Raw genomic sequence first — 26,191 nt, forward strand, 5'->3', positions numbered from 1 at the left:
TTATAGGCTTATCTTATTTATTACAATAATGTTTTTATCATAATAACATTCCAAGAAAATACAGGCCAGGCTCTCTTGTGTTTTTAGGTAACATGTGTTGTTCATTTATTAGCTAACATATTTTATTGGATTCCAATAACAAACTCATGATCACAACCATGTTACAATATACATATATTGCTTCTTGCATTTAAAAAGCATGTACACATAGGGTTATAAATTAAGAGAAATAATACACTTTTAATGAGAGCAAATGTCTCACTGACTTTCAATTTTCACACGAACACTGTGCAGTGCCTCATAGGACAAAAAAAGCAGTACTCTTGCCGACATACAGTAGGCTATACAGTATGTCACAACGCCAGACATTGTAGTGGTTCAGTCAGTCCTGCCACTCCAGGGCGTTTTACAAAGAATACATTGGGGTCCTGCGGATGACCTTTTCCAATGGCTAGCCCAAACTGTAAATGAAACAGGAGAGTATTTGTCTGCTCTCTTCGTCTTATCCATCTGACTTCATCCTCTCAGACCAATCCACTCTCTTTCCTCAAGTGTCCCAGCTGTGATCGTTGCTCTCTGTCATCTGCAGGTAGGAAGTGATGGCCTCCCTCAGCCCCTCGCTCACCAGGGAATGATCTGACTCTGTTCTCTTCCTCTTGAAGAGCACCGACCTGGAGGAGACAGAAAAAGGATTTTTTAAATATTTGAATGTGCACAGTAATCGTGGAATTGCTGTAGATTTAAAAAGAAAAGGGTCTGCAATTTTACTGTTGCCAGTGCCGCATTGATACTGTGACATGAATGCAGTATCTAGAATTGTTTTAACTGATGGTTCACCATGGACAGAAGTCAATTCTTAACCATGGACACCACTAGGTGGTAATGCTCTACTGTACAACAAGAAATAGAGTGACAGTCAGTAGAGGCAAAGCTGCAGAGAGGATGCCACACCTGCTAATGTCCTTCCAGTTGATAGTGGGTCTCCTGGCAGTTATAGGTACAGGCCTGGCCTCTCTGGCATTGTCTAAACCCAGGATGAAGCAAGGCCGTGTCAGCCGACAGCACAGTCCATCTGTAGACTCTGGGAAAGGAGGCATCGATTTAATACCACTCCTTTGAAATTGTATGTTAGTTGAAGACAACAGCAGAACGTCCTTAGTACCAACCTGAATAGTGTTCCACAAGGTGGCGCAGAGAGGGGAAGGTGAGCCCTGGGGAGATGTAGACCCAGCCGTTTGGGAGGTGAAGGATGCAGTAGTGCTTTACACAGTCCAGATATGAAGAGTTGGTCCTCCTCAGGACTGACAGCGAGTAACAATCTGAACACCAGAGTAACACACAGATGCAGGAGGTAAACCATAGGACTGATTCACATTCCTTATCAAATTCCTCAACCATAATCCAGTAGTTTCTAAAAGAATGAACCATTCAAATTATCTGTGTCGTTCTAATATACTTTCATTTTCTCCACCAAAAAATAAAATAATAGTGGAAACTACTTTACAAACCATTCAAATTATATTTGATAATATTTTAAAGCTCATTTTAAGTTCTGATGCTATCAAAATAAGCTAACGAACTAACCTCGATTTGTCTCTGACTCTCGGATCAAGAAGGCTCCATTCTGGTTATTTGGCTGCAAGAGCAGCTCCACTGCTTTACACCTGCTGATGCCTGTGAACAGCCACCTGAACAGAGAGAAGACATATTGGGGCAGTGAGTCAGTGTTGTCATGCAAACAAGAAAAATATATTTCTTCTGTTGTTTTCAAGTTTGGAAAATCCACTGGAACAGTATTGGAGGACACTCCCCACTGGAGGAGGACTGAAACCGCAGGAGGCAGAGGCTGCCATGTCACCAAGTCTTGTTCCGAACCACTGTCTGCACTGAATGTTCACCTACACAGAGACTCCTCCCACCTGACAGGGAACTCCCCACCGTTCACTTAACCTCTGAACTCCTCTGCTTTCTCACACAGACACACAGCCAGCAGACAGACGCCTTGTTGACATGACAGTGACTCACCTGTGTGTCACCTTGGTGGTGTAGTTGGTGGGAATGTAGCTCTCACAGCCGGTGCTTGTGGATCTCACCATCATAAAATCTCCGTCGCTGTTGGAGAAATGAAACAGCCATGACCAATTGTATCGGTTTAGGTGAAAACAATGGTGGATGTGAAACGCTAGGAGTTAAGACACATACTCTGTTAAGACGGAGAGTCGTTCCCCAATGCACATGGTCAACTCTGTGTGCCCGAAGGATGGGTAGTTACAGAGGGATACAACCAGGCTCTCCTGGAGGGCTGCAGACAGAAGGAAGGAGATGAATATTATAAACTAACTATGGTTTGTTAAAATGTTCTCCTTTTATTTCATATGTTCATGTCTTTGGAATATAACCTACCTGGTGATACAGGTTCAGGTTGGTTTTCTAGGATTTCCAGGTTGGATTGACATCTGATGGGGCAGGTCCCCATGTTCTGTGGCTTCTTCTGGATTTTGAAGTGGCTTTTGTGGCTGAAAAATAGAGATGGGGACCATATGTATACAATGGCATGTCTTCAAAGGCCTTCAATAACCTTCACATTCATAATTGAATAACCCCCCTTCCCCCCAGTTATCACATTACAAGGTCAGTCCTTGAAAAGGTTAACAGGTACTGCACACTATTTTGCAACCTGGCAACCAAACCAAGATGACACAGGAAGGCGCTTAACCACAACAAGAGGCATTGTAAACGGTGTTAAATTTCCATGCAACGTGTTTGCGAGGAATATAGTCCACTTAATATGACAATGATAGATTCAAATAATAGAATGAGGAGATTCTATTCTTATGGTGCATACACATTTTTTTTTATACACAAGTCAATAAAATACTGTATCTAAATAAATAAATAACAGTTTAACCTGTATCTGATTTCTCTAATTTGTTTGTAATGCAAGATGGTTTGCAATGTTAAAGTAAGTGATATTTCATATATTACAGTTGATCATGATATACTTTTACTAATATTCTGGAGGGAAAAGTCAAGCCATTGAACTAAGCGAAAGAAAGAAAGAAAGAAAGAAAGAAAGAAAGAAAGAAAGAAAGAAAGAAAGAAAGAAAGAAAGAAAGAAAGAAAGAAAGAAAGAAAGAAAGAACTGCCTTCTAACAAAAGACCATCATCACAGCAAGAAACACACTCACCTCTTTCAGTATCTGTATATCAGCATTTATTTTCTGCTCTTGTAGAGAACCAGATCTTCCTCAGATCGACCCGTAATCTCCAAATCTCTGTGATGGGAAATGCTGGTCTGCCCTCAGCACACACACACATTAATACTCATGAAGGCCTGTTGTATCGACTGAGCTCAGGTTCCCCCTCAGGCCTGCTCATCAATCAGAGTGAGCGTGTTCCCTCCTCTGCTCTGTTCTAATGAAGTGTGTTTATGCAGCTGTTAATGGTGGGGGCTGACTGAACTGAAGACACCAGGCTTCCTGCACGGCCTATATGTATGTCACCCGGCTGCAGCTTCCTGTGACGCTCAAGACCATGACATCCTGACTCAGAACAGTGTGTGTTGATCTCTCTGATGCACAATGTTTTCAAGTTGATGTGGGCTTATTAGTGCATCACTTGTTTACGGATGAACCGTGTGTACGTAAGCAGCATTTACGTACTGTTTACATTTGCAGTACCAGCACCATGTGCTGCAATGTTGGGGGCAAAGGCAGTGACATCATTTCACACAGACAGCGTGTCACTTGGGTTTACACTGGTATATGCTATAGAGTTAAATACGTCTTAAGAATTGGAGAGTGGAAACTCTGCAGGAGCAAGACATGTCATGCCTGCCTACTCCTGCCCAGAGGTGGGTCGTAACGCGCTACATTTACTCCGTTACAAATACTTGAGTAACTTTTTGAATAAATTGTAATTTTAGGAGTAGTTTTATTGCAACATACTTTTACTTTTACTTGAGTAAATATTTTAAGAAAGAACGGTACTTTTACGCCGTTCCATTTGGCTACGTGACGGTCGTTACCTTATTTTTTTATATATATTTTATTTATTACATGCGAGAGCTATTTCTCTCATGATTTCTCTCCCCGGGGACGTCTTCAGCCAACATCTCTATCACGTGACTATTTCAACCAATAAAAACCACATTACAAAAGCTTGCCAATCAAATGCAGCCACTTCAGTCACATGACAAGTGTTGTCATGTTGTCATAGGGCTCAACCATGGGCTCAACAATGTCCGCGGACTTTTTTAAAGGCTGCGGTTCCGCACCGATGTTGTGTCCGTGGCCTTGCCATGTAGGTTAAACGCATATTTTACCGACTTTCGGGGTGAGTCGAGAAAATGGAAGAAACCGCTGATTCCGAGGAGCAATAGCCACACCACTGGCCTCAAATACAAACTCACACAATGCCCCAGTCTGGCTGTGTGAGAGTCTGAGAGTGGTCTCTTTGTTCAGCCACTCTGTAGTTTCATACGTTAAGTGAGTGTGCCAGCAGGTTTTGATGTGTAACGAAGTTTAATTTTGTGTTTTATATTTTTGGGGCTAAACACAACCTAGATAATTTTCTCAGGGCCAGTGACATATTGTAGGAATTTGTTTTAAAATGTGTATGTGCAAAACAATTGCAACAGTGTTATAAGTGTATTGGTTTTAATTAATATAATTTTGGACAAGCCTAATTTATTATCATTTTATTTGAAGGGTGATGTATTTAATTTGGCAGATAATTAATTTATTATTGTTTGAGTTCAAGGGTTATTCATTTGATTTTTAAATACCTTATTTATTGTTTTATTTAAAATTATGTTATTTAACATATCTTTATTTGAACATTGCTGTTTTATATTATGTTCGTGTCTATTCTGTACCGTTTGTGTTGCTCTGTATATTTCAAAAATAAATCCGGAGTAATTCAATAGGCCTACTTGTACTCTTGAGTACTTGAGTAGTCTTTTCACTGCATACTTTTTTACTCTTACTCGAGTAATAATTTTTACGAGTACTTTTACTTCTACTTGAGTAATTATAATCTTAAAGTAACTTACTTTTACTTGAGTACATTTTTTGGCTACTCTGCCCACCTCTGCTCCTGCCATGGTTTATCAGCAGTCACAAGTTCATCCGTCATGCTGACACTGAAGAGTGAATAAAGCAGGGCAGAGAGTTGGCTCATACTCACAGATGCCATTGAACTATGATAAGACCACAAAAAGGATTCATCTGTTCTTGTTCCAGTTTTTAATCAGATACTGTGAGATTTCTCCGAAGCAGAAAAACAACTGTTAGCGCGGATGGAAACAGTGGAATAATCTTTACTAGAACAAGTCGATCATTTGTGCTGTTCTACCTACGAACTTTGCATGCCTACACATGGAAAATAGTTCTAATCCAAAATTGAATCGTTTCATACAATTGTGATGAAATCATGTTAAAATGGTTTTCTAATTTGGTTCAGAAAGTAGTGCAAATTTCCAATTTGAAACCGTTATCTTACTCAACATTGCGTTTATTTTGGTGAGAATGTTTTGTTCCGATAGCAGTTAAATATCCACGGTGTTTCAGTACAATATCACCTTGCATTGCCTGAGTAAAATCAACAACACAGACCTCTACATAAAATAGACACACTATTAATTGCAGGGCCTTTGCATGCAATTACATTACACAGAACAGGTATTAGCGTCCACCCTAGTGTAGAGGTTCAATACTTTTTGCCTTCAACTTAAGGAAATTTCAGGGTTGCAAAATGGAGAGCTCAGTATGATAAGAGAAGTGACAGTTGTTGAGATGAACATCAGATTACGGCAGTTTAATTCACACAACATTCTGTGCACCTTTGTATTTGAAGTCAGTATCCACATCTCAGTTGCAAAGCAGCTGACCACAGTGTTTTTTTAAAGTGTGCTAAACAGACGGCATCATCTGTGACAACAGAAGCAGTCCCTCTGTAAGGAAATAAGAACAAGTGTGGTTGGAAACTAACTCACCAGTAACCTCACTTTTCCACTAACAGAAAAGGAAACGTACAAGCGCTCTCAGCACTGTGATATACACTATTTACTTTCCCTTTCTTTAATTTAAATACATTTGCTATGCTCACTGTTTATGTGCACCTGTTGAACAGAATAATAGGCAATGTGCAGCTATAATAAAACACCAGAGACGCTGTCATGTTGTAGCTTTATTCAGTAGTAATATAAATGAGTTGAATCAGCAGACAGTGAGAAGCACCACTGGGCCCCTCGGTGAAGGGACTCATACTTTTCACATCAGAACCCACTTGTTAAAAGGTTGTTAAAACATCACTTAATAATCTATTCAACTCAACAAAAACATCAACAAAAGCAGAAAGAAAAGATGATGAGTACAATTACAAAAAGAATGCAAAATAAATGAATTTAAGTGAAATGGCAGACAAACTGATACATGACTATTAACACTGAATCTTTTTCTGATCATGTTCAAAAGCAGCTCTCCCCACAACTTTGATTAAGTTGCACTTTTGTGCCAGTCTGCAAAGGCCCTTCCATGTATCATCCACATCACTTCATTTGTAATTCTGCAGCTACAGTATGTTCTGTGAGCCCTTTGCATACTTTGTGACCAATTCAGTGTCAGATTGCAGCAGGTCTGAGATCACAACACAAAGATATGTTGACTCACAATCAATGCAGCCCACACGTTTAGAGTTCACGGCATGAGAGACCAGCTAAAAAAAAACAAAAGTGACGTACCATTATTTTAACACATAAAAGATTTCTAGAGTGTGTGTGTGTGAAGACATTTAAACGCAAAAGACAATGTGAAAAAAATAAATACAAGAGGGTGAGGTGGTGCAGTTGAGTCAATCATATGGTTTACCATTTGAATTTACAACACATCTGAATATAGTTATGGTTTCTGCTGGAATGTGACTTTGACAGTGTATTCAATATTTAATAATATGTATTTGTTAATATTTGTATAACATTCTCTTTTCTAATCTTGTAATTCATTACAGATCCTCCTGGTGTTGAGTTGCTTAGGGGCGGGATGAGAGAGAGAGAGAGAGAGAGAGAGAGAGAGAGAGAGGAGAGAAAGAAAGAGAGGGGGAGAGGGCACATAAGTTACTATGGGAGTGTGTAGGGGGCGGGGTGGGCTTTAGCAGGAGACCTCCATGGTCTGGGGTCCCGGCTGGTTGTCCAGGGCCCCAGTGGCGTTGCCCTCCAGCAGGCTGTTCAGGTTGTTGCGACTGCGTGTGCTGTCCATGGAGGTGATGCTGGAAGAGGAGGCGGTGCGCGAGCGAGCCAGACGAGTCATTCCTGCTGTCGCCACTGAGAAAGAGAGACTGGCATTTATATTCCACTGAAACAGAACCAAGACTCTGGGAACAACACACACATACCCAGATGAAATGACAACCAAAGTGCTTACCATGCAAGCAATTCTCGAAAGCCTCATTTACACTGAGCGATGCGTTTCAGTGCGGCTTTGCACACATTTATTCGTATTTTCCACTGTCAAAAGGGTACCACAATTAGCTAACAATGCTGCATCTTTTTTGTCACCTTTTCGTACGAAGTAATGGTGCTGTCGGCAGTGGAAACACAAGCCATATCTAGGGTTACTGTGACCTGCTGAACCGTGCCGTACCAAACCTGTGTTGCTCAGTGTAAACGAGGCCATATATGGACACTAATAAAATAAAAGTGTAACTGAAAATGATTGCATGTATCCACTGTTAAAAAATAAATAAATAACAGGAAAGCAATACAACATTTGCAATACAACCGAACTGACAGGAAGCAACACCAGCAGGTCATGCATCAAAATAGGAAACTAAAAGGACAGAATCCATGCTAACAGGACAAACTGAACTCTAGAGAGAGATGAATGTGACACAGTATGCAGAATGGTCTCACTGTGTATAATACTGACTGTATTCACCACACAGAGCTGCTGCTGAATACCAATATTAACCAGTGCTCTCTGGAGAGTTACTGCATTCATTAACATGCATCCTCTGTGGAGTGTTTGGAGGCCATTGGGTTGCAAGCCTTCTAGTCTGGAAGCTGCTCAAGAACCTGGTACCTGATTCGTTGCTCAGATGACTGAGGAGAACGTAGGGAACTGTAAGCAATGATTGAAGGAGGAAAGAAAGGAAAGAGAAATGTTGTAAAGGTAGCTCTTATGTAGCTTCCTCCTACACTAAGTGTATTTCTGATTCAAACTGAGGATCTGTCGCAGCTTGGTGGTCAGTGAGGACAAAAAGGTGTTTTTCGATTAACAGGTCATAAATCATAGCGTGTGTACAGACTAGGATCTTTATTTCCTGATCTTTTGGTCCGTTTCTCTTTTGCCTTTCACACGGTGTTAATGAAGGAAAAGCAGCTTTCAGGAACACGCTGAGGTGTTTAGATTTATTTTCTGCACGTTCTCTGCATGAAAACACTCTTTTTAATCTGTTCTAATCCTGCGGTGGCATTTACTCAACAGGGGGACTGTGTGGCCTTTAAAACAATACTGAGGCCCTCACACACTAGCTACACACAAGGGTGCCTCCCACTGTGAAGGGTTTGGGAACAGTAGAGAGCAAAAAGAGAATTAGCAATACAGAAAAACAAACAAGGACAGGTGCCATCTGCATGGCCAAAGCATTCATGACGTCATCTGTTCATGAAGCAGAGTCTGTAGTTTGTTCACTGCAAGTCATTGTGGTCAGACCGAAATGTCTTTGCTGTATTTATTAACAGATGAAATGATAAAAAACCCTGAAAGTCTGTTTAAGTATGCACTTTCTCTGTAGAAAGAGGCCACATCATTAAACAGTCCTGGATACAGAAGAAAAGCACACCAGGCAAAAAAAAACAGGTATTTTTGACGCCCACTCTGAACTGAACATAAAATGAATGTTTGTTCAGCATATCTCGAGTGCCACTGTCATTTCACTCATTCTAGAAGCACTCACACCTCACCTACTGAGGGTTGTATGGACCGCACACTGCAAAGAGCGGAGAGGAAATGGCGTTAGCATTCACTAAGCCGCCCTGGCTGCCTCTCCGTGGCCAGGCTGACAAAAAAAGGGTATTTTTTTTTCTCTATTGCACTGCTGGCCGCAGCCCAAACCCCACCGGCAGGGGTGTTAGGCAACAAGCTCATAGGACACTGCAGTGAAAACAATCCTAATTTAAGTAACTTTTGTCATTGCACTCACGTCAACAGGAAATTCAGCAGACAAACAGTGACCTCAAAGTTGCACAGGTGTCAGTAAACAACTCTTGGACATTCAAGGTAGAGTCGGCTAGTTTCAACCACTGTAGATGTTTTCACTCACTAAAAACAAATAGCAAAAATAAATGTGAGTGTATTTACTTACTATAGCCCATTCCCTGAAGAAAGTACTTGAAGGCTTCAGCAAGTTTTCCTGGCTGTGAACAGATAGGGGATCAAAGTCAGAATCTAGTTAAGACAACATTTCTAGATGACTTGGATGCATGTTTTAACAAACACAAATCTACCTGCACAACTTGGGGCAAGCCTCCACAATCAGCCATCTGAAAGAAAAGTACCAGTCTCATGAAGAAACAGTAAAAAAAAATAAAAAATTTAAATACATTTTTCATCAACAATGTAAACAAATAAAAGACTTCACCTTTAACAGTGTGCTCTTGGTTGGATTTAACCTGGAATTGCACTCAACCTGAAAAAATCAATTTAAGGGTTACTGTTGAGAAGAGAATTCCTTGCTAGTGCTTTCCAAAGCTTATTGTGGTTCCTGAGATGGAGTGGTTAACTCACCACAGCCTCCACAGCAGGTGATGTGTCACCAACAATCAGCAACGCAGGGCATCTGGAAGGGAACAAGAGAAGCAGAAAAAACTCTCAAAATGGTACACTCGGGGAAAAAAAGGTTTATTTTGTGTCTCCTTAGTTTTAAAACCTACTTTAGTGTGTTGACTGTGTCCTCATTAAGACCTACTATTGGCCTCTCGATCTCCAGGTCCCGCCGGCTGGTGCAGGGAGACAAATCCTAATTAGTAAGTGAAGCTGAAAAACTGTTAAAAGGCTTAAATGTGAAGTGACTTGGCAAAAATCCTGATTTTCAGTTCACCCCATTATTTAACATTATACCCATGTTCTGTGTGTGTATATATATATATATATATATATATATATATATATATATATATATATATATATATATATATATACACAAAATCTATATGCATATTTTTTTTAATGCATTGTCTTTTGTTCAATGTACCCTAAGGTATGTGGTATACCCACAAATGTGATCAAGAACACAGTTGAGGAAACATTTATGAAAAAAGCTAGAAAGTGCTTCAAAAAAGTAACTTAGGTAAAGTTTCTACTAATGTTGTGCATCATACTATTGGTAGGAGCCACAGAAGAGGGCCAGGTTGTCTTGGTTGATGTCTTGGGCAACGTGGAGGCGGTAAGTCTGGATAAGCTCCAGGTTGTCTGACAGCTCATCCTGGTAAAAAGAGCAGAGTTCAAAATCAAAACAGTCGAAATGAGACAGGCTTCATATGAAGTGCATCAAAATAGCATGTATTAAATGCACATTGACTTGTTTAAATTGAGTCATTAACACAAGCGATGGGTTCTGAATAAACAGCATGCTATGTCTAAGCACTGTCAGTTATTAAACTCAATTGGTAATCTACATAACACAATCTGACAGAAATAGAATAATTAGTAAATGTGATGTGTGTTTTAGGAGCGAGATGGGGTAAAGGTGTCAAGGGAAATCAAGAGAAGCATCCTGAGGTTGAGTTACTGCTTCACGTCGTCAATGAAAAGCGCTCAACAGCTCTAAGAAAAAGCATGGAGTGTGAGGAACGTGCTGCAGGAGAAACTCACAGAGCTGAAGTGGTGAGACATGATGATGTCCACCAACTCACTGGTCCATCCAGACAGCTGCACATGAGAGGAGGACACGGATGAGTTAGGACAGTAACGAGAGCTGAGGTTTTTTATTTACCTGGAAATCTTATGAGTTATTTAGTTTTGTCTGTAACTGTCTACGTGTATGTATTAACAGTTTTAATGTTTGATTTTGACATTTATAAAAAGGAAGAAAATACACAGAGAAGCAATGTTTAAGTTTTAGAAATGATGACGGATGTGGCATCCTGGTGATCTAGTAGTTATGAAGTATAACATTGTAAGCAAAACCATCCTAGGTGGACTCAAGCCAGGCAGCTCACACCCCTGTGTGTCTCTCTCCCTGGCTGCATCACTACTGTTGCTATTCACTGAAGCCGCTATAATAAAATGCCTTTTAAAATGATGAAGGACATCTCCTCTCTATCATTTTCTTTTAAACATTTGAAGGTTGGGGAGCCAAGTTGAGCCACATAGCAAGAGAACAGATGACATGTGGGTGTTGTAATCTGGGACAAAGGTCATGACAAGCTCCCCCTGCTTCCATGACTGTGTGTAGCTCTCAAGTGGCAAAGAATGATCTCCATTGTTGTGTGGACTGTACTTGTTGTAAAGGGCACTCAATTTCAATCAAGTTCACAGTATTAAAGTACAATAGTACCATACAGTAAAATGATCCATCGGCATCCTGTAATGAAGTCAGTTATTAGACTTAAAGTTAACCTAATCTAAATGACGAACACTATAAGGGCTGTTCTGACAACTTTGTCCAGTAAAATCTGAAGCTTAGATTTGATTCACTTTGGAGTGACCTTAACCCAAAAACTGCAGGTACAATCAAATTAACACAGGATTAGAGCCCCTGCCAGTATATGTAATGCTATTAAGTCCAACCCTTCTTGCCCAAAAAACAATTGCAGTGTATCATTGGTATAAACTGTGGCTTGGTTTCAGCATCCACTTCTCTATAACTAGGAATAAAATATACTTCTTGCATTATGTAGAATAGATATATAAAAAAACATGCTATGCATAAATAACATAAATGTAGCTAACACATAGTAGGATTGTGCCAAACAAGAGCCAACCTCAGGCTGCAAACTGAGATGGTAATACTTAGATGCTGCAGTTTAGTGTGGCTTTCTAGGTTTATGATTCAGTGAGTGGTAATACTGACCTTTGAAGCTGCCCAGTCGATCCAGCCTTCAGCACATGGATCCACATTGATCAGAACCAGTCCCTCCACCAGAGTGGGGTTGTTCAGCTGCAAAGGAAAGGAGGCACATCAATGCCAACTTAATAGCAAGATTTTGTTCCTATACCATAGTCCTAAACAGGTAATATCTTGAATAATAGGTGCCCTGCTTACAGTTCTAATTGTGGTTTTGTCTTGACTAAAGGATACGTGCCTATGAGCCACTGCAGTGTTCTCTAAAATGATAGAAAGTGAATCTTGTCTGTTCATTTAATTGAAGACATGAAACAATTTAGATGGAACCCTGGGCTTCTAAATTAAGAGCTACGGTCCTGGAATTGCCTGAAGACAGAAAATAGATGTCTAGGGAAATCTCAAATCCATTTCGCCGGATGCCAAGAGAGTACCGCGGATGCTGCTTTCCACACGATGCAAACGCAATGCAGCAACAGCTGCTATAAATCTATCAAGGGTAAACACATTTTGTTCCAAGCCGGTTAAAGCAAATGCATTTTAGACATGTTCTTTGAGAGCAGACTCTACATAGAACGCCTTTCCTTTTCATCCCCAACGTCCATCCTATCTTTTCATTATTTATGTGTCCCTGGTCCTTCGCTCCGCCCTGTCAATACTAGCTTTTTCTGCTCTATTATACACACAGATTGTATTCAGCAGACAGATTCAGAAACCAGGGGCCTCATTTATAAAAGTGTGCGTAGAACCCATTTTTGTGCAGACATTGCGTCTGCACAAAACCAAGAATGTGCTGCGCAAAAAAATAAATTGGGATTTATAAAACTGTCCCTTTAGTTTATAAATAGCCACCTGCGCTAAATTGTGCGCGGACGATCTCCGCCCCGTGTCCTCCCACTTCACCTCCCTGTTTCATCCCACAATCTACCATAAATGGTGAATGCTAAATAGCTCCTGAATATTGTGCCGCTCTTAATTAACAAGCACGGCATTTTGACTGACATGAGGAAAAAAGGGAGGTGACCGGTCGCAAAGAAAGTGACTGTGAAAGAAGAAAGCCTGTGCTATGCGCCGCTGTAACTGGCAGACACACACGCGCGCTGATCACATATCATGATTGGGGCAGTCATTATAGTCTTTCTAAAGCAGTTTCGCCCAACTTTGTACTATATGAAATATCACGTATTAGCCTACCTGTAGGGCTATATGTAGGCCTATATAAAATGTGTTGTGAGAAGTGAAATAATGCATTAGCCTATAGTCTATTCCAGAGCATTTTGCATCCCTGGCATTTGCTCTCCCGCTGGCCACTCACGGAAACACCTCCCGACATATATTATTATAGAGTAGCACTATAAGATTCATTTTAAAAATATAACCAAAACATGTAGACCTACTTGATAGGTAATTCAACCTACATCACAATTGCATGCCATAGACAACAGTAGCCTATATTCGCAACTATAGGTACACATATGATTGATTAAATATATTGGGTGCCAAGCATTTCACAGTTATATGTGTGTGTTGTTCTGATGGCTGAGCTTTATTTTGTGGGGTTGCCATTGAGTGTCGCTGATTCCCCGTGTCAGGAAAACTTTGCGGGAGCTCTACGCATGGTCGAAAGTTGGCGTGGTAATATGCACACTTCTCCGCAAAGAATGTTCCTATATATACCAATGTTTGCCACCGCACATTTTACCACACATTTCTGCCTGTCTACGCAACGTTTTTGTGCGCAGCAAGCTTTATAAATGAGGCCTGTGATGCCTTGTGTGGGCTTTAATGTTCGGTCTCACAAGCTGTGTGGCCCAATAGCTCCAATTGAGACAGAGCGGAGGACAAAACAAGGCTAAGGAGGAAACCATTAGAAGAGCAAAAGGGTTGAACATGTATCCACTCTTGTCCTAATGGGGACTCACTGCAAAGCGGGAGAGGATGTACGCTCCTGCTCCCACGCCGATGCCGATCACATTGTTGACCCTGCAGAGAAAACATTGGTTACTGTAGGACTGGAAGTCAATGGTGCAAATTATGCACAATAACATTGATCAGCTTTATAGATTGGGGGGGAGGGGAGGCACTCACTTGAGCTGAGTCATCACAGAGGGCAGCATCTCAGCCAACTCGTCCATGGTCGGGTAGCGATAACTGGAGGCAGATGAAACACATGTGAGTCCATGCAAGCAGGGTCATTTTCTCATGTTTGAATTCATCAGAGAAACTGAGTTTATCGTTAATAAAAACAAAACAAAAAAAAACACTTATTGACCAATTGGTTGGACAATAGGCGTGCTTCCATTAGCAAATCAACTGCCACCTCACTTTGTATTCTGACTGAAAGAATTGATTGCACCGTCAGCACTGAAATACATGTGTTCAATTTGTCAGTGCATTCAAAGCCAGTCTGACACTCACCCGGTGGGGAAGGGAGGTGCAGCCTCCTGCTGGCCGGGCGCGTCCACGTGAACCACGGCAAAGTGCTGTGTGATCTCCTGCATGTCCTCATAGTTGAACAGGGTGTTGAAGCACGACTTGTCTGAATAAAAGGTGAAGACAAGAGGACACACTCATCAATGGGAGAGTTCAGGAGACCTTCAGCTGCACTGGCTAAAATAAAAGCCTTTTAATCACAGCCTGGACACTTGGAGTATTGATGAGTCTATTTCTGGCTGACTCACGGTTTAGGCCGATGTCGTGATAGGTGAGGATGACTGGTCTGTTGCCCTTGGGAACGCCTCTCATTGTCACATGGAGGACGCCATGGGGAGTCTCAATGTCATGCTCCTGCAGACACAGAAGAGAAGAAGGTACCGTTAAAGACTGCTATATGAAGAGGGAAGGCTTGCCCAGAAACCATCACATAACAACATTTTAAAAAAAGGGACATGTGGGCATCAAATGCCCTATTTAATAAAGATGAATCTGGTGTTATGATATAAATAAACAGAAAATAAATTGGGTCTTTGGAGATAAAGCTTTTGCCCTAGAACTCCAGTATCATCCAGAAACTATTAAAAACACATGAAGGAGCCATGCTGTTGCATCTGTGTGACATATTTCTAAATTACCACGAATATTGCCAATGTAAAAAAAAATGTAACTACCGCAAGTCAAACTAGAAAATAAGTATAAACAGGAAACAACATTCTAGAGTAATATCTGCACAACACATAGACAATCAGTGAAGATTATCAAAATAACTACACTGTTCATGTTCATTGTAACACTGACCATTTTAAATGTCATTATTTCTGCTACATATGAACACAAATAAACACATGTTACAGAACAGCAAGCTGTGGCTAATCACAATATTTATTAGTAGGATACATTCATTTTAATATTGTCTTATTCCTAGGATTTTTTTATATCAAATATCCAGTTCTATGAGGGGAAATATTTTATTGCATAAGCTTTTTCTATTTGCATTAACATTATTTTAGCCAAGCAAAAAACTGAATCCATTCACACAACAGGCATACACTGGGCCGACTGGCTGTCTGGGAAACGGTAAACCGAGGGTCTTAAACTCACAGCGCTGTCACAAGGGTGACTCTGCAAAAAATGAACGTCTTTGCAGAAGGACTCATTCAAATTCAAAGAAATAACACCAGCCTCATTCTCTCCATCGCTTCAAAATATATATATTTCTCTTTCGAGAAGAAGACAAGACGTTAGCAGTACTTTACAGTAATTCTACAATAAAGACAATAACGGCTTAAGGGTCATTTCAGCTGATACTAAATTTGATTAGAGTAAAGATGACACAGCAAAAACCATTATAGGTTCTGTTTAATGTTAATGAGATTCAGGAAGAATGTCATTAGTGACATAATGGGCAGTGATAAATGATACAGGAAATGAAAAAGACAGTTTTTAGACTTCAGAATCACAGCATCATTTTGCATCACACACATTTCCCAAGGTCACCATAACTCGTCTTGGTGCATACAAAGGTTGTGCATGAAGTGGCAAAATTCATGTATGTTTGTACTGCACAGGGCAGGAGTGGCGGGTGGGGCCCAGCGCTCGCCTGCTCTCAAGGCCCACTGGTCATCAATAATAAAAAGAGAGAGAGCCTGCGCGGAAGAGACATAGGCAATGGCTGGCAGACACTGAAGGCGCGTGACTCTGTATGTACACGCTGATATTTGTCCTACTGCAGGTGGACGGATATGTGTCACAAACTCTTCAGAGGAGATGAAGGTTAATTCTCAAGGACGAGGCTGCAGTCATTTGCATCTGCAAGCTGTAATGGACAAAACAACACAAGCGGGAAACTACTCTTCCTGTTATCAGTGAATGAGATATTTATGTGGGAGTTGGTACAGAGAACCTAGGCAGACGAAAACAACACGTGTGTGCGTGCGTGTGTGTGAGAGAGAGAGAGGGTAGGGGTTGATAACGACAGAACAACCTGTTATAAACGGAGAACAAACTCTCCCTGGCTCTGTTGCTGCAGAATTTTCACTTTTAGATTTTTAGAAGGACATAGTCAAGGACACTCAGTGCAGAAAGAGAGCTTTTGCTCTAACAAACAAAGAAAACACACTTTAAAAAAAAAACACCTGCCTCCTGACGAGAGCATGTTCTGTGTATGTGCCAGTAAGAGCAGGTGTGTGTGTGTGTGTGTGCACCCCACCAAAGATAAGCTATGAAAACGCTGAAGGGATCACAGAGGGGGGAATAGAGAATGAAAGATGGATGAAACAAGAGAAAGAGAGTCTGGAAGTGGATGGGAGGAAATAGAGCGTGAAAGGAAGCAGGGACGGAGTGACAGAGGAAAGAAATAGAAGACGTAGAGAGTCCTGTATGACTAACATAAGGGTGTGACTTAAAGAAGGGACGCAACGCCAAGAAAAAAAATACATTGGGAGGGGATGCTAGCCTGGGGGGGGGGGGGGCATGGACGTGGCAGCAGCCCCTTTCCCTTTTTAAAGCATTCATGGTAGCTGCTAGTTGGACAAAGAGTGTGTTTGGATTTTTCGGGGGTGAGACAGGAATACTGAGTAGGGGCTGGGGCTTTGAGGAGACAGGCTTCAGGAGGCCTCCTGGGGCAAACACGGTGGTGAGTTCTTGGGTGTTAGTCCCAGAACGAAAGAGGGTGAGGTAGGTAGGGTGAGGTGAAAGAAGGAGAGCAATATGTCATACTGTTTCTCTTCCCACAATCCCTCCCTTATCAATCCCCCCTCCCCGCCCTGCCAGGGACAGCATCAATCATGTCTGAGAGCAGCATTACATGGCACAAACAGCCAGCAGCCTGCAAAGTGTGCACACAGGAACACATGCATACATACAGACACACATACATGCATGTTCGCCAGTGGGATCATATCAGATACATACCACCCTGCTCCCCTTTGACACAAACATAGCCCGCCCAACCTGCAGCGCTGTATGTGTGTGTGTGTGTGTGTGTCATCCAAGCAGTGGGTTGAAACTACAAACTCAAGGTCTGTGCAGGGGAGGGAAGGAGATGCTGCTACAGTGGTGTCGGTGTGTTGTCGCCATAGTGTGTGGGGGTGAGTGACCTCCCTGCCTGTTTTTCGGCGATAACAGAATAAGAAACACAATGCTGGCACTATGCACCATCCACAGCCGTTCACCGTTCACTAGGCAACACACGCATCCCTGCAGCTACAGATGAACACAGAAATACACTTTTGGAAACAAACAGAAACATGCACCCTGATACACACAAATACAAAGCACCCCTTTGATGAACAACCACATACTAACATTTGCAGATTGAGAAGAGTTAAACACATATTATCCCATTAAATGCACCACTGCACCCCAAGCATGTTTAGGCTATGCAGACTGCAAACATGGCTACTGCGTGACCACCCACACACACACACACACACACACACACACACACACACACACACACACACACACACACACACACACACACACACACACACACACACACACACACACACACACACACACACACACACACACACACACACACACACACACACACACACACACACACACACACACACACACACACACACACACACACACTTTAGCAGCTGCCTGAATAGAAAAAAGCTGTCCGCTCGAGGTGGCGACAAACGAGTCAGGAAGACCCCCAGCAGCTTTTACCCTTCCTAGAGCCAGCTGCTGTGTCCTTTTCTTTAAGTAAACTGCATAATAACCCTCCCTCTTTTAATCTGAACCAGAACTGCTGCAAAGACCCAGCCAAGTGTGTGTACGGGCAGGCAAGACGCATTTGTCACTCACCACATCATTCCCAGAGCATGCAATCTGGTCCAGGTCCAGAATAGCTGACATGTTTTTCCCACACCGGAGAGGAGTGTGTTATGCTATGTGCAAGTGAAAGCTGGGCAGCTTTGAAGATCTCCAGAAAGAGGAGGAGGAAGAGGAGGGAGGGAGCGTTGGTAGGAAAGGGAGGGATGAAGGGTGAGGCGGCTAGAGCAGCGGCAATAAAGGAGGAGAGAGGAAGAGAGGGAGGAGAAAGGCACAGCAGAGGAGATGAGTAAATAATCTGAATGAAAGCAGCAGAGAAGGGGGCGAATAGGATCCAGAGAGAACGACAGAGACAAGAGGTGGGAAAGAGAGCAGGAAAAGAGACAGAGGGGGAGGTGAGTGAGACTGCAGTTTGTGCTTGGTAGTCACAGCGCGTCCATACATTCAGCCACCGGTGCGTCTAATTGGATTGCGGAGGGTCAGGTGGGTAGAGGGAGAGGGTGGGGCTTATTGGAGAATAGAAAGAGAGGAGGGGGAGAGAGGGATGGGTGCATGAAAGAGGGGTGATGGGGTGCAAAGGATGCAGAGGCATGCCTGGAATATGGGCAGGCTGCTGACGTCACACCGTGATACTGATAAATGGAGAGGAGAGGAGGCTGACTTTGACAGCTCACCCTGGGCTGTGTTCTGCATCAGCAAAATGGCTGCTCACCGCCACTGAGATTTAACAATAACTGTCCCTAGATTATTCATTTTGCTGAGGGAGAAGAATGTGAACCTTCTTAGCATGCATGTAACATCCATAATGACCCTGTTAGTGACTTCCAATTTAGTAATAAGAGTGACGCACTCAGCTCAAATTCATTCAGCACCAACAATAGCTTTGCTGCAAATGCTGGTTCATACTAGCCTGGTCCAACCAGACCATCGTACTTCATTTACTGAAGGGAAAATGAAATTTGGCCAGAAGTAGGTAGGCGGGCGGAGCCAGGCTGGGTTCATACTGCAACACTACTTTATTTTTTAAAATCTTCTTGCAAAGCTTCGGTATTCATTTCAGTATTGACATTCAAAAGATAACCCTGGTTATGTTCCAGACCAACCAGGAAATAAACCCACAACCAGCTTCTATTCTTAAGCATTTACAACCCTACATGGAAGGATCAATTTCCTCTAAACCTGCCATCAAGTTATTTGATCCACATAGTGTATTGATCCCTCCTTTTCCACTCTCCTCTGCAAACTGCTAGCAGTGCAGGGAGTCACGCCTTAGTTTGAGACAGGCTGCACTGTGCAGCCAATGGCATAGCTGCAGATAGCACAGAGTGGGTGGAACTACCAAGATAAACGGGTGCACCATTGGCTACTCAATGCAGCAGCATGTTTGGTTGTGAACTGCTGTTTCTCCTCTAAATGTTTCTTGTCCTAACCCACAGAGGGTGCCAGTGACACACATGTAGTGTATGTGCATTTCAGGTATACAAGAAATACGCACTTAATACAGACACATTAATACAGAAATGTTCAAATTCACTGAATGCAAGATCTGTATAATAGGATGTCAGAAAAAACTAGCATCTTAAATTGTATTTTCTCCAGATATATTTTCATTCTGACCTTGTAATTCCTTAGAAAAACATTCCGACAGTGCTTTTCAAAAAGACCATACTTAAATAGTCTGCTTAGTTGTATCTCATTACAGTCAAGACAGATTGGGATGAGAATGTTACTAATTGTTCACACACTGCTGTTCACTTATGCCAGATTAGGGTGAACATGGGATTGACAGAGATGATGACTGTGCAGTCTGAAGAGTCACACAGGCACACAGTGACGCAGCGCCTCAACACTGCCACAACTGGGGCTTTGATTTCCTCATGTCAAAGCATGTTAAAAATGCAAAAGCTCAGGAAAACATTAGGGTATTAAACTGTTCAAAACACAACACAACTCGATGTGGGGAACCACACACCAAGGCCAATTGTATCCTCTTCTAAGACACTGACTGAGCAACTCTGAGCAAAATACTATGTTGCTGTGAAACATTAGCTTAACTTTAGGACATGCCAAACAGACTTTCAACAACAGGAAAAGCACAATGGACGAAAAACAACAAACAAATGACACATAACATAGCCCTCCAGACACTCAATACACAGGTGTATGGCGCCCTCTGCTGGGCTAAGAGAGCCAGTGAAGATTTATAAAAACGTTTCTTTTATAATTTAACTAGCTTCTTAAAAAAAAAATCAAATACTTGACTTGGCAGCAATTTTATTTAAAAACAAAGCTGACAGCTTCTTGTAGTCTTTTTGTTACAATGGTAGAAGGTCAAGAAGGGAAATGGTATCAAAACTGGACATGCTCATGAAATGTCAAACTTAAGTTGTGACGATAAATAGGCTATATTCAAATGAATTTCAAAAATAGTCCAATAATGGCAAATATAAACTAACATTGCATTTGAGAATATAAACTATAACATCACATGTATTTCCATGAATACCACTTACTGCCTGCTCTCCACAGCAAACACCAGCAATCCTAAGATGTTCTATTTTTAAAGTGTACAGTCAGCTATAGCTATTTCCATGAAGTTACTCAGTGTTCTTCAGTATGCACTTTAAAACACAGCGGTTCCCATGGGTGTGGGGCAGGCTGACTCACACCTTCCGCTCTTCTCAGGACATCAGAACGCTGCAGCACCACACCCTTTTGTTCCTCTTCTCTGTGACCTCGCATCACTACCACCACCTCCATCCTCCTCATGCGAGTGCACAGGGCTTTCAATTGACACGACTGCTGCAGTACCTGTGCACCGCCTGTGGTAGGAGCTGTAGGAGCAGGGAAGTCAAGAGGGGAGCAGCTGGATTTGTCCTCCAGCTGCAGGAATGTCAAACCGGCTGCTCACAGTGATGGTGCAGTAGTGAGGACCCCTCCCCCCTCCCCCCACCCCCAGCCCCCCACACACACACTGGGATTTGTGGGAAATATTCTACACATGCTTTTGCGCTGTATGTACGCTTCGGTGGTTCTTGTGTTCCGGGATGATGAACCTACACACCTTGTGTTAACGGCAGATATTTGGAATTTTCACATCACATTTGAGCAGTCCATCTCAAACATCTAAAGAAGCCTTAAATCCTGAAATAGCAATAGATATCTACCATTTAATATTTTTTTTTTTTTATCACTGAGAAATAATCAAAACATACTTGAACAATCTGTACAACAATTCTCCAATCCAATTTTTTTGGTAAAGTATAGCTTACTACCACAGGTTTGCCCAGATACTGTGGCTATTTACTAAATTGCTAGTAAGCTATAGCCAACTCTCCTTTTCACATAATTTCTGCTTTGTAACACTGAAAAATACATCTTTTCATTTCATCATAAAAGTGTAAATTCAGAAAGCATATGATACCTGCCCAGTTCTCTTTAAATGCATGCACATGTTCTAGTTTTTGCAGCAGACATTTTGACTTGTGGTAGTAGAAAATCAAAGGCATCTTTGCTCTGTTCAAGTTCCTAAATAAGCCATGTCAAGTAACCTTATTATATGGCAGAGTAACAAAACGGCATCCAAATAATCATCAGTTTAAGGATTTATGTTAATATGTTAAGTCTCCTGAATGTGTGAGGTCAAAATGGCTGCCACAGAAATAAGGTCAAATACACTTAAGTCTGCCTCAATACCACTGAGACTAATCCTGGCCCATTTATGTATATGTACGCACAACTGCAGGACGTGGACTGAAGCACAATAAACGGCACATTGAAAATATCAGTAGCTGAATGAGCAAAGCATTTCATGAATGTTAATGTACTAGTGACAATGCAACTAGAATGGATGCTGGGGAGATTGTAGCATGCCTGCTCCTGCTAACATGCTCTCCTCTCCTCCTCTGCCTGCAGCAGCTATATTTAGCTCTGCTAGGACGCTGGAAGCAGGCATGACTGCAGAAAGTGAGCGAGGGATGAAAGGTTTAACCCCTTCACAGCCATGATGCTCACAACGCAGTAGAGTGTTTGCTTGTGGGAACTCGCTCCTCATTCAAGAGATTCCTTGCAAGAGAGAGATAATTGTATAGCACAGAGGAATGGGGACCAAATCCCATTCCCAATGCAGGGGAGGATCAAAGAACCAAGTCAAGGACAATACCCCGTTTTTCTTGAAGGATACTTATTCTTGAATTACTTACTGTAAAAAGGCAAGCACACACACCATCTTACTGTGGAGGACGCTAGCTGAGACCACTTTTAAGAGATGTCTGAAATCACTGCACTTGCATATTTAGTTGTGACATTTACAAGAAAGTAAACCCAGTTAAGAACACCGTCAATCACATAATCAAAGACAAAAAACTTCCCTACACATATCACAAAAACCTTTTTCCCTAATTTTGTATCTTGAAATATACACCTTAATACTTAACATGACTTTGGTGCCACATGAGACGAGTGGTAGTAATCTAAACGTCCTGCAAAGAATCAAATTTTAAGGCTATAGTTTACTTTGGGGTACGTTAAGGGTACGTTGTGTTTATTGTAGAGTTTGACAGTAGAGAGTTGGACAAGGAGAGAGAGGGCTGCCAAGTGATAGAGGTTCCCAGTCAAAAAGGATTCCTCACACACACTACTTCAAAAAGGCATGAGCAGAATTCACAGTGATAAAAGATGGTTCTGAATTTGAAGTGATCTTTGTTCACAGACACACAGATGTAAATAACAAACATGGAGAAAAAGCACAGCAAAATCTGTCAAACACTGCCACCTTGAAAAACGGCAGGTTGTTGACGTTAATTGATTTATCAACAAAAGAATCCTGCATTTATCAGAATGGGGTGCGCCTAACGTTAAGATGTAGGGCAGCAAACATATGGGTTCAGAAGTTGGGGGTGTGAGAATGGGGTCACGTCCCAATGCCCCAACCCCCTTCCCACTAACAGAACAGCATCTCCTTTAAACATGGCACAGCAATGCTCTGTGTAGGAGCAGAGGGAAACACTCACCTGGCAGTCGAAATCTTGAAAGTTGCGTGCATTCTGCAAGAAAAGAAGATGAGTTAGAGCATACCACATGATGCTCAGATGCCATGCTCAATATGCAAAGCCAATTAATAAATCCTTTAGTACCTTTTTTATTTTATTTTTTATTTTTATTTTTTGGCATTTTCAAGCTTTATTAGATAGTACAGAGTTGAAATGGGGAGACAGAGAGAGAGAGGGGGGATGACCTGCAGTAAAGGCCCACAGGTCGGATTCGAACCCGCGGCCACTGCAACGAAGGCCGGAGCCAATATGGTACGCGCTCTATCCACTACGCCACCAGAGCACCCCATCCTTTTGTACTTTAACAGAAATGTATTATTTACGTTAGATGAAGGGATTTGTTACCGAGTATATTTGTAAAATGTGGTACACAAGTAGATCTGTTTTATTTGTTCATACAAACTCTTCACAACTTTTGATTGGTAATATATTTTGATAAAATATGATCAAAACATTTAGTGATTATGCTAAAAACAATAATAATGTCTAAGTTTGAGCATTTTGGAAGTGGGATCCAGATAAAGAACTGAGCCCATAATAATATGATTAGATACGGCATACTGTGTGTACGGATCTACTGGTCCAACCGATTGTGACATAGGAATCGATTATTGTGTGTTCTGATCACAGCCAGTTATTTTAGGAAGAAATTATGTCATACACTTATACAAAAGGTGCAGGCACTCTAGTATGACAAATGAGTTTACTTTTCAAAAAACAACTAAATTTGCTACATATCGCTAACATTAGTAATGGTGTAGCATTTTTCCAGTGTTATTATATAATTGATGGTCTGTCTTTATTCAAACAGTAGGAAGCTACAGAGTAGTTGGGCTGTGAAGTGAGAGTGGGCAGCAACAACAGAGAACAACAGAGAAGATTCTTGTGGGATTCATTGGTAGGTCAGACCAGTAAGACTGTAGTAGCAGTTCAGCAGAGTTCATAGTATAAACATGTTTCTAGCCGAAGTTCACCCTTTTCCATTGCTGCAATGCAGTTCACGGGTGCTGAAGTACAGTACAGACATGGTGAAAGCACAGGAAGGAACTTAAAGAGATTGCTTTGGTTTCACTAGCAACATGTTAGCGAGAAAACACCCCTAGGGTCAACAATCCTAATCTAGTTCATGTAGTCTATTTACAAAGCGCCTTCATCAAGGTTGACTGCCTCAACATGGTGAAGATTGTGAATATTTTTTTATATATAATTCACAAGCTTCTTGCAATTAATCTAATTGCCTAAAGTTACGATGCAACTGTCCTCATGTGTTCTCTTCTCTCTGTTGTTATGCCTACCGCTGCACTATTATCCTTTTCTCTCTTATGTATGTTGTGCTTTGAAGTCAACTATAATCACATACATTCTCAACCTTTGCTGAAGGCCATTAAACGTTGTTCTACACTGTGGTTATGGTTACTTTGCTGATGCAGACAGTATCGGCTTTCCTCGGTGGAATATCTGTATGGAAATCCAAAAGCGTTTTCATCACTTCTTCATTAAGCATCATGGGGAAAATGAGAATCACTCATCGTTACTGGTACGATGTCATTATCTCCGCCTGCTTCCTAGACATTGGGGTTGTCTTTGTAATGAGCTGGCCACTAGGTGGAGTGAGAGGTCAGTATCATTCAGATGTTGTTTTAAGATGCATCTTTTCCCACCCCGTCACCTCAAACAAGGGAGACATATCTGCCTCATGTGGCACGCCAGCCCGAGAAGGGGAAATGTGCCCTGGCTAATTTTTCAGACCCACCACTGAGATGACGCAGTCCACTCCCACCTGATACTTCACTAGTCACTTTTCACAGAGGCACTATATCCGCCTGACCGTTTGTGATCTTGCCCTGGGGGAAGAACAAAACCCTCTCTGCATCCTCAGACACACCCTCTCTCATCAGCTGATCAGCTTTTGAGACGGAGACGGGAGGAGAAGTACAGGGGGCTGTATGAGGATGGGAAGAGCTTTGTTCTGCGCCTGGGTTTATTTTCTGTTTTTGCCGTCACTTTATTGCCAGAATCTTTCAAGCTGTAAGAAATAAAGAAATGATCTTCTTCCTGCTTGTGCTTTGATGTGTCCTCTGGCTTCACTGTCTCTTGTTATCTGACGTTATACGGCCTCCTTTTCTTCTCCTCTCTTGCCTCATTCTGTCTACAATCTTTCTTTTTTTCCTTATTGCCTAAGCTCTTGCCCTTCTTTTCTTTTCCCTCTCAACAGTCGAGCAGATATGAATAATTCACTTTGATGAACGGGACTGCAGTGTGCATTGCCTCGTGTATTAGCCTGGTCTATGTATTCTCCTGGTGGGGCCATATGGGGTTCTCATTCCCTTCCAAATGTGCACGCTATCACTTGTCTGTGCAGTCTCTGTGTGTGTGTGTGTGTGTGTGTGTGTGTGTGTGTGTGTGTGTGTGTGTGTGTGTGTGTGTGTGTGTGTGTGTGTGTGTGTGTGTGTGTGTGTGTGTGTGTGTGTGTGTGTGTGTGTGTGTGTGTGTGTGTGTGTGTGTGTGTGTGTGTGTGTGTGTGTGTGTGTGTGTGTGTGTGTGTGTGTGTGTGTGTGTGTGTGTGTGTGTGTGTGTGTGTGTGTGTGTGTGTGTGTGTGTGTGTGTGTGTGTGTGTGTGTGTGTGGTTCTACATATTGTTCAGGTAGACAGTTGTATGGCTGTTGCCGTAGTAGCGTGTTACTTTTTTGTCCCTCCCCACAATTCACCTTATTGGTCAGCAGTGGCTTGATCTCAGTCAGCTGTACATCTTGCAGCTCATCCATCTTCCTGTCTCGTCACTGTAAACCACTCTGTCCAAGAAGAAAGGGAAAAAGAATTACACTCAACAATGATATGCATTAGCAGCACAGTTC

General features: G+C 41.9%; 2 protein-coding genes across 3 annotated transcripts in view; both read right to left on the reverse strand.

Annotated features, from left to right (window-relative positions):
- Window positions 1-154: 154 nt before the first annotated feature.
- LOC307250061 (src-like-adapter 2) lies at window positions 155-3,389 on the reverse strand. Its single transcript, XM_080027000.1, has 8 exons — window positions 3,189-3,389; window positions 2,404-2,516; window positions 2,203-2,302; window positions 2,026-2,112; window positions 1,585-1,688; window positions 1,167-1,319; window positions 952-1,081; window positions 155-671 (listed from the first exon to the last, which is right to left on the reverse strand). The coding sequence occupies exons 2-8, from the start codon at window positions 2,474-2,476 to the stop codon at window positions 548-550; spliced, it is 771 nt and encodes a 256-aa protein (XP_079883126.1). The 5' UTR covers window positions 2,477-2,516; window positions 3,189-3,389; the 3' UTR covers window positions 155-547.
- Window positions 3,390-6,182: 2,793 nt separating this feature from the next.
- LOC307250059 (protein NDRG3-like) overlaps window positions 6,183-26,191 on the reverse strand; it is a 34,174-nt gene continuing 14,165 nt past the window's right edge. Inside the window, exons 2-17 of one of the 2 annotated variants that reach the window (XM_080026997.1) lie at window positions 26,045-26,128; window positions 23,298-23,330; window positions 14,745-14,850; window positions 14,482-14,602; window positions 14,152-14,214; window positions 13,986-14,046; window positions 12,073-12,159; window positions 10,872-10,928; window positions 10,379-10,482; window positions 9,932-9,997; window positions 9,786-9,837; window positions 9,640-9,687; window positions 9,506-9,541; window positions 9,364-9,415; window positions 8,079-8,117; window positions 6,183-7,321 (exon numbers count right to left, since the gene is read on the reverse strand). In XM_080026997.1, the coding sequence (XP_079883123.1) occupies window positions 7,149-7,321; window positions 8,079-8,117; window positions 9,364-9,415; window positions 9,506-9,541; window positions 9,640-9,687; window positions 9,786-9,837; window positions 9,932-9,997; window positions 10,379-10,482; window positions 10,872-10,928; window positions 12,073-12,159; window positions 13,986-14,046; window positions 14,152-14,214; window positions 14,482-14,602; window positions 14,745-14,850; window positions 23,298-23,330; window positions 26,045-26,101 (1,155 nt within the window). In that variant the 5' untranslated portion in view covers window positions 26,102-26,128 and the 3' untranslated portion in view covers window positions 6,183-7,148. The remainder of the gene's footprint in view (window positions 7,322-8,078; window positions 8,118-9,363; window positions 9,416-9,505; window positions 9,542-9,639; window positions 9,688-9,785; window positions 9,838-9,931; window positions 9,998-10,378; window positions 10,483-10,871; window positions 10,929-12,072; window positions 12,160-13,985; window positions 14,047-14,151; window positions 14,215-14,481; window positions 14,603-14,744; window positions 14,851-23,297; window positions 23,331-26,044; window positions 26,129-26,191) is intronic. The other variant, XM_080026998.1, reaches the window with a different exon arrangement.

The sequence above is a fragment of the Ammodytes marinus genome (assembly GCF_949987685.1).
Source record: "Ammodytes marinus genome assembly, chromosome: 4".
NCBI classification, from domain to species: Eukaryota; Metazoa; Chordata; class Actinopteri; order Uranoscopiformes; family Ammodytidae; genus Ammodytes; species Ammodytes marinus.

What these genes read in the sequence shown, in the direction of transcription:
- LOC307250061 (XM_080027000.1), bottom strand. Translation starts at nt 2,476, where the DNA reads ATGGGGACCTGCCCCATCAGATGTCAATCCAACCTGGAAATCCTAGAA. An exon ending in CGACTCTCCGTCTTAACAGA is followed by an intron (nt 2,113 to 2,202) that starts GTATGTGTCTTA and finishes TTTCTCCAACAG; the next exon opens with CGACGGAGATTTTATGATGG. An exon ending in CCTTGTGGAACACTATTCAG is followed by an intron (nt 1,082 to 1,166) that starts GTTGGTACTAAG and finishes CTCCTTTCCCAG; the next exon opens with AGTCTACAGATGGACTGTGC.